General features: G+C 36.6%; 1 protein-coding gene across 2 annotated transcripts; it reads right to left on the bottom strand.

Moving 5' to 3' along the window:
- Positions 1-1,588: 1,588 nt before the first annotated feature.
- Positions 1,589-7,242, bottom strand: LOC146695390 (uncharacterized). 2 transcript variants are annotated; one of them, XM_085477516.1, is made up of 9 exons: positions 7,133-7,242; positions 6,683-6,810; positions 5,311-5,448; positions 4,753-4,864; positions 4,267-4,337; positions 4,105-4,173; positions 3,916-3,953; positions 3,716-3,737; positions 1,589-3,402 (listed from the first exon to the last, which is right to left on the bottom strand). In XM_085477516.1, the coding sequence occupies exons 1-9, from the start codon at positions 7,180-7,182 to the stop codon at positions 3,095-3,097; spliced, it is 936 nt and encodes a 311-aa protein (XP_085333642.1). In that variant the 5' UTR covers positions 7,183-7,242; the 3' UTR covers positions 1,589-3,094. The 2 variants fall into 2 exon arrangements, with proteins under 2 accessions (XP_085333642.1, XP_085333641.1); XM_085477515.1 differs by having other exon boundaries at positions 7,127-7,242.
- Between the last annotated feature and the right edge of the window lie 472 nt (positions 7,243-7,714).

Raw genomic sequence — 7,714 nt, forward strand, 5'->3', positions numbered from 1 at the left:
GCAAGATACTGCTATATTGTGAAATTCAGCTCTAGTGTAAAGGAATCTGATTATTTTTTCCTATTTAGTGATTCTTCTGCTTTTGCTACAAAGTGTTATACAGTTGCAAATACTAAGTCCGTTATATTTAGTCTTAAAATGTGAAAGCGTGTGTGTGCAGTCATTGAGCACACTAAAAAGATCTATATATTTATTTAATGGGCAATATAAAAAATAATAAATGAACTGCGCTTCATGTTCGTGGATAAAAATCTCAGTCTACCTTGGAAACGGCACAAAAATACACAGTAATAAGCCTATTAGTAGTAATCCTGTGGTACAGACGTGACCACCCCGAATCTGATAGGCAGTTGTTCACCGAAGCTGTGAAGTTCCAGTTCCAGTGAATGCAACAGCTTTTTCCAAATGCAAGTGAAAGCAGCATTGCATTACGTAACAGCAGCGAGTTCCTGGATTGGGCCACTAGTGGAAGTTGTGACGTGCCTCTGTGTAAATGTATACTTAGTAGCATCAAATGACATTTATAGTTACGATGTTTCTACATCGAGCTCATAATGGAAACAGACAAAAACTATTATCACACACAGGCGCACAAGATCAATTATTAAATTTTAAAGCAGATTTACTTTAAGTACTGATTAGATACCAAAATTGTCTCTCTCAGTTCTGTTTTTTATTATTTAAGTTTTCTCCCAGTAAAACCATTATTCCTTACAATTAGCATAGATTAAAGCTGTATATGACCTTATTTTTCTTAAAGGAACGTGCACCGAGCTTGTTGAAAGTTGTGGTCAGATGTCTACCTACATCATGGGATGAATGTTATAGTGGGGAGGGAAAACTCTTTTAACAGGAGGAAATCTCCAGCAGATCGAGTCTCATGGAGGGGAAGCCATCTGCCACTCACTGATTGGGGGTGAGGTGCAGTTATTTGGAAATGGCTCCATGAGATCTTCCCCACTTGTGTAAATCTTCAGTTCTCCTTCTTAGATCTCCTCAGAGTTCCTTAGCCTTCACCATTGCTCTTAGTATTGCTCTGTTGAATGAGCGCGGTCAAAGTCTGGAAGCTGTTTGACATGAAAAAGCAGGAAATGCTTTGTTTGTCATGTAATGATTCATCATCATGCAATCTTTTCAGAAAACTCTCAGCGCAGTTACATTTTGCTTCGTCAGCGACAGCAAACTCGTAGAGAAACACAGAGAGGCAAGTTCTCCTGGTTCTGGGGGACTGACTAAGAGATCATAGAGTTAATTTTTGTCCCAGTTTTATTTTCTCTTCATGTTTACCTCAGCTGCTGAGTGCCTTACATTTGTCAAGCTTTTCTCTGATGCAAAGTGGTCCTATGTGTTAAGATCCAACAGAGAAGTTACTGCAACTGGTTCTGACAGAAAGGCGTCAGAATACACAGCACATCACAGCTTGTTGCATATGGTGCTGCATAGCCTTCAGTGCTGCACTGAGGAACTCTTCATAGGTCTTGTGCCCTCTGGTGGTAGTTCTCCAGATTGCAACATAACCCACTGGACAGATGACGCCAATAACAACACCAACCACAACAATTTTTTTGCAATAACTGAAATACAAAGATACAACCATTCCATTTTATTATAAACAAAATACTGCAGTATATACATTTTTTCCAGTAAATACCCGTGATAGGATGCTACCTGTGCAACATGTCCAGTTGTGAAATTTCCTTACTTCTAAATATTCCACAGTCAGCTGTTGGTGGTATTTTTACTCAGTTTTTGTATTAGTTATAGTCTCTATTAATTATTATTTGTCACAGCTGGGAGTAATCAGGCTGGATGAGACAAGGGAAGCAAACTAGAAACACTGACATGAGACATGGACCTTCAAAGTAAAACAGGAAACACACTGACTGAACTCTAGACATGTAAACTTAACAGCAACTGTGGAGACAGAACATAGGGACCAGAAACATGGTACAGAAAGGCACAGTAGACACAACATGGAACACAGTGAAGCCGTATTACAAAACCTAAGAACTAAACCTATGATAACCATAACTGAAACCTAGGGAAATAACAAACATAGTACAACAAAGGACTCAAAACATAAACCATAATATAAAAACACAAGAACTCAAAAAGCTGGGTCAGAAAGACCCAGAACCGTGACATCATTGTATGAAGGGCAAGATTTAGGAAAATCAGTACAGGTATTACAGTGTTTTGAAAACAGTTGACTCCCTGTCTTGTTAACATCCCAACAAAGTCTCATAAGGATAAAAGTTTGGATTTTTTTTTTCCAATAAAACTAAAAAACATGTTAGTTAGTTTTCCATGTTCACAAAATTATGTTTAGTACATTTTTCAAAAGCCTAGTTTTTATTTTTAGTTAACTTTTTTTTCATTTCCAGTTTTAGATTTTAGTTTGTTTTTGGTAAACAGCAATAGCCTTGGTCGAGAAGTCACTGGAGAGATTATATATCTCATGTGGGAACACCCCAGTTCTTCTCAGGCAGGAAAGATTGGAAGTGCTGCACACCTGGAATTCCCTTCTTAGCCTGTTTACACCACAACCACACTGTTTATATTAACAGAAATTACTGGATGGATGGGTTTAATAATGTTAAAAAGCACGGAAGTGGTGATAGTTTTTAATATATTTCCTTTAAACAAAGATCTTGTTGTGCAAAACCGAGCCAAAGGGCCAATGAAAGAGGACATTTTTATTAGTTGTTTTTTTGTCAGGTGTTTTCTCTTTTGACGTTTGAAAAATGTTTATTAGCATTAGATAACAGCTATGTAATAGACCTAAAAATAAGCCATGAAAAGCAAGGAAGGAACCAAAACCAAGCTTTTACAAACTCCAGGTTCATCAAATATTATCGCATAATATAGAAGCTGTAGCAAGACATTCATCTGTCCCTTATGACACGTGGATTTTTTAAAATGAGCATTATTATTATGATCATGAAATTAAAAACACTGAAAAATAAAAACAATCAAATTTAGATATATTGCAACTCGAAATCAGCTTTCACAACCTGAATTGAAAATCAAGAGGTAACTTTGCAAGATTGTTTCTTTAGAATTCAAAGTTCTTCAAGTTCATTGTGTATACATGTCAGCAGTTATTTGCAGGATTGTTTGATGGTGAACTATGTTTTAACAATATGTCTCTGATCTGTGTCGCTTTTTTCTTTTGTTTCATATCCACAAGGTTTTCGATAAGTTTCTTTGAAGCCTGTTTGCCTTCCTTCTCCACCCACTTAAACAGCAGCTGCAGCGTTCGCTCCTCAGCATCATTTCGATACTCCATTTCATAAGATTCAGTAGTAACCACACTTATCCCAGTGTGGAGAGCTAGGGTTCTTGCATTTTTCCATCCAAGCTCCCTTGCAATATCAGGCAGGTGAGGAACAATGTCAACATCTGAAAATAATGTAAAAAGAAAAAATATTAAAAGATGGGTATTAAGACCACAACGCACAATATTATAATTTACTGAGCAGGCAATATGCAATGTTTTTTGATTAATGGATGAAAATGGTAAAGTCATGATCAGAAAGAAAAGAGGGTAATACACTTTTGTTCTAAAGAAATTAAAAGTTTAGAGAAAATTAACCACATGAAAAAATGCAAATGCACAATAACTTGTTCTAAAATCTGATTCTGACTGGTTAGTTCAAAAGACAGAGAATAATTAAAGCTCTTATATTGGCTTGAATAAAGTCATGTTTGTTACCTGAAAGACGACGGATGAGCTTCTGTGAAGCAGAAACAAAATAAAAGTTTTAATTCTTTTCAGTTTTGTTTGCGATGAAGTAACAAACTGCTCATGTCCATGTGTGTGTGTGTGTGTGTGTGTGTGCAGAAAGGCAATTGGATGAACCAGAGATCAAAGAGTAAATATCACGTCACAGGTGTCCAAAGAAAATAACTTACCTCTTTGCTTTTTTCATCCTCTTTCTTTTGTTTTCTCTCTAATGAAACACGAATAGAAATTACACAGAAAAATTAATCAAGATACGACTAAATATTGAACTGAATATAAATAAAGCCTTCAGTGCTGAGCAAGGAAACACACAATGTCGTCTGGTGGTACTTTACTCATATATTAGCAGAAATACTCACTCGCTATCCAGATTATTCCTACAACGGCTCCAGCAAAAACAAGGAATAGAATAATAATTCCAGCAATAGCTGAAATGAGAAGATATGACCATTAATATTTTGCAATGCAAAATGTGTCCAATATGATTTATTAAAATCCAATAATACTTAAGAACACCTTACCTCCACCATTTCCATTGCAGACTGCATCACTGTTGGCTGTACAGGCTTCTTTAACACCACCAATTCCACATCTTGAACCAAAACAACAAACAACCACGAATGAATCAAAAATAACTACAAAGGGAGCGGAAAGCCTTAAAGGACAAGTCAATAGACAACAGATTCTTTAAAGGAGCTACACACACATGTCACAAACTCTTTATTAGAAACATGTTTGCAATCTAATGAAAACCATTACAATAGCTCTGCCATCACTTCTGCTTTTACAAAATGAATGAGTTTCAGCAAATCATGCTGGAAATGTTCCAATTATTTAAGTGTATTACTAAGATGGCGGTGTATTGAGCTACATTACATTAATAGGTGTTCCTATTATTTTGTACAATGTATTAATATGAACACTGTACTCAGGTCTAGTACATTAGCGCTAGGGAATATGCACAGATTTACATGCTGAATGTGATTTCAAAGTCAAATCAAACTTACTTTTTACATGGATGGCAGATTGTGCAACTTTCACTGCTGCAGAAGTGATCTTCCTTGCATCGACACTTGGTGTCCCTACCAGCAGTGCACTCTTCTTCTACTTCTAAATTAGCTGAAAAGTTGAGAAAAGTCACACAAGTTATTATTGAGGCTATAAAGTCTTTAAAAAAAAAAAGAAACTTGCATTGTTTTAATTGTGAAATAGACCAAGGATGGTTTTCCTTCACTTTTTCGGATGTGAACTTTCATATATAAATTGAAATAATGCTTGGATAATTCTGGTACTGCATTTTAATTATCTGCTAACCTTATATATTTAAAAATAAAATATTAAAATATGACATCTAAGAAACTGCTAATCAATATAGCACATGTATAATCCAGTAGATAATGGTTAATGATAGCTGATTTGATTTCAGGGTCCTCATACTGGACTTAAGCATCGTTAGAGCTGTGACCAGTCAAACATTCTGCAGCAAAAGGTGAACTTTTCTCTAATATTTTGTCTTTAGTTTAGCTGTGAATAAAAGGAACAGCCATGTCCTATCATAATTGTACCATTTGCCTGTGCGCAGGAGGTGCAGCGGTGACAGGTCTTCCGGTCACTAGGCTCACTGTTGTATGTGTCCCTCTCGCAGATTTCACATTTTCCATTCATTTTATTGCCATTAGTGCAATGCTCTATTACTCGCTGTCCTACAGAGTGGAGAGAGATGATGCAGAAGAAAGTCTGTTAATGGTATTACACTGTTTACATGAATAGAATATAATAACCAGGGGTGCAATTAAGTGGTCCGCAGGTGCGCATTCGTTGCAACTTCTTATCTGTGTTAACTTGTTGTTTTCTGTTATATCGCGAGAGTATTGTTGCTGTATCTATAGTACCAATTACATAATTAATTGGTACTATAGATACAGCAACAATTAAAAAGTGAAGTTTTAACTTTTTTCCCCCTTTAAAGCTTCATAGACCTTTCTAATGGGTCCTATCCTAAGAGTTGACTGCTCCACAGCACCACCAGAGATAAGCAAGGGGGTCATAAGTTAATGGGAGAAAAAAAAAGAAGACAGGTTAGTGATGTTTTGCTGTTGTTATTTTTATTTTAATCTTTAATTAAGGCTTATTTTCCCAGTTATTTGGCTGTTCTGGCTCAACAGGTTGTGCTATCTCACTCTGTTACAGAAATTCTGGGAGAAGTTCAGTCATAAGATTGATGACTCATAGGTGTCAGAATAACTGGAAATATGAACGGAAATTTTCTAGCAAACATAATCTGGAAAGCCCTCGTAAAGCATACGACTTGCAGAGTTGCTGGTCTGCAGGCTGGCAAAAGTAAATGTTTTGATCAGGCATGTCCAGCAAGTCCAGGTCATTCTCCTTTGCAGGCCCCTCACTCCTACCTTAAATATATTATTTATGGCCACAAACAGAATTAATATAGTGTAATTTCTCTTTTCACAACATGGTGGCAGCACTGCGCTGTGCAACCAATGAATGTATAAAAGTTTTGTACACTCACAAAATGAACCTGAGACACTGATACTCAGCAGCTTCATTGAAGTTTCAGGTATTCCGGACAGCTTGATCTTTCTTATGTTCTCGCAACATGTGAATGATCAATTGCTTTATTTTGTTAACCTGATCACTGTGATGATTAACAATATATATATATATATATATATATATATATATATATATATATATATATTTTTTTTTTTTTTTTTTTAAATAATATTTTTTATGCTTCACAAAAAGGCAAGAAGAATTGTTGGCCCCTGGGTGATTGTCAATTTATGACACTCTCGAAAAAAGTTTGGACATCCCGGGTTTTGATTAAATGGAGAACAAAAACCCTACAGATTACAAAGACTACAAATTACAAACTACATTGCTTGAGTTCTTTAAGTTCACATAACCACTGACACTTACCAACAGGGCAGTTACAACAGCTCCAGTTTGTAAAGTTGTAGGTGCCATCCAAACATTCCGGCTCTCTTCTGATGCGGGATGCCCCATTAACTGACCTGTGGCGCTGGGACGAGGCAAAGCAAACGCATCTGTATAAAAAAAACAAAAACCCAGAAGCTCAAAACGAAAGTGAACGTGCGGCAGCTTGGTTTCCTTTTAGAATAATAAGTTCGTTTAGGTTAAATAGCAGTTTATAGGTGGTGTTAAGACGCCAAACAGACGAATTCATTGCTTTATTAAAGATTACATTTACCGCACACTTCTGAACTCAGGTGTTACGGTAAGTTGTATCACCCTTCGTTCCCAACCGCCCCTGTGGTTACCACCTCACACCGAGCCGAGCAGTTAGTAAAGCTAGTAGAGACAGATAATAGAGGACTGTCTAGTCTACATCTGATTACTTACAGTGACACAGCGAGCCAAACACAGGAACTAAACCACAGTGAAAACTTCGTCGCCATCGCGCAGTGAGTCCAGAGCCTGAAATGTGTAGAGGCGCGCTTGCAACACGACGGGGCGGGGTTTCCTGTTTGTTTCTGTTGCGCTTTGTCTAATCCCCACGGAAAGTCCCAGAAACCACCGCTTAGTCAAGCAGTCAGCAATGACAGAAAATCACATATATCTCTAGAACTATGTTGCAAAAGCAAACACAATTATAACCAAAAACAAAATTACGTTAATAGTACAACAGGAAAGTTACACATACCAGATCATCATCATCTTTTATCGCTTTAGTCTGTGTTGTTCTTCTTTTCAAAAACAAACGATACACATTGAGCTACTATGACATTATTTTGTTTGTTATTATCTATTTCAGATAAAAATAAAAAGAAGAACATGACAAAAAAGAAAGTTTCGTATTTTAACTTCTGCCACTAGGTGGTGCTATTGCTCTTCTTCTTGCTCCCTCTGCACCTTTTTCTGAGGTGGAGCCTACCACATCCATTAGTTCGACTTAACAAAATGATTTTCTTTATAACATTTAACAAGATA

Source organism: Copadichromis virginalis, linkage group LG13 (assembly GCF_057382275.1).
Source record: "Copadichromis virginalis isolate Kocher_CV1m ecotype Utaka linkage group LG13, C_Virginalis_male_GT1.1, whole genome shotgun sequence".
Classification (NCBI taxonomy): Eukaryota; Metazoa; Chordata; class Actinopteri; order Cichliformes; family Cichlidae; genus Copadichromis; species Copadichromis virginalis.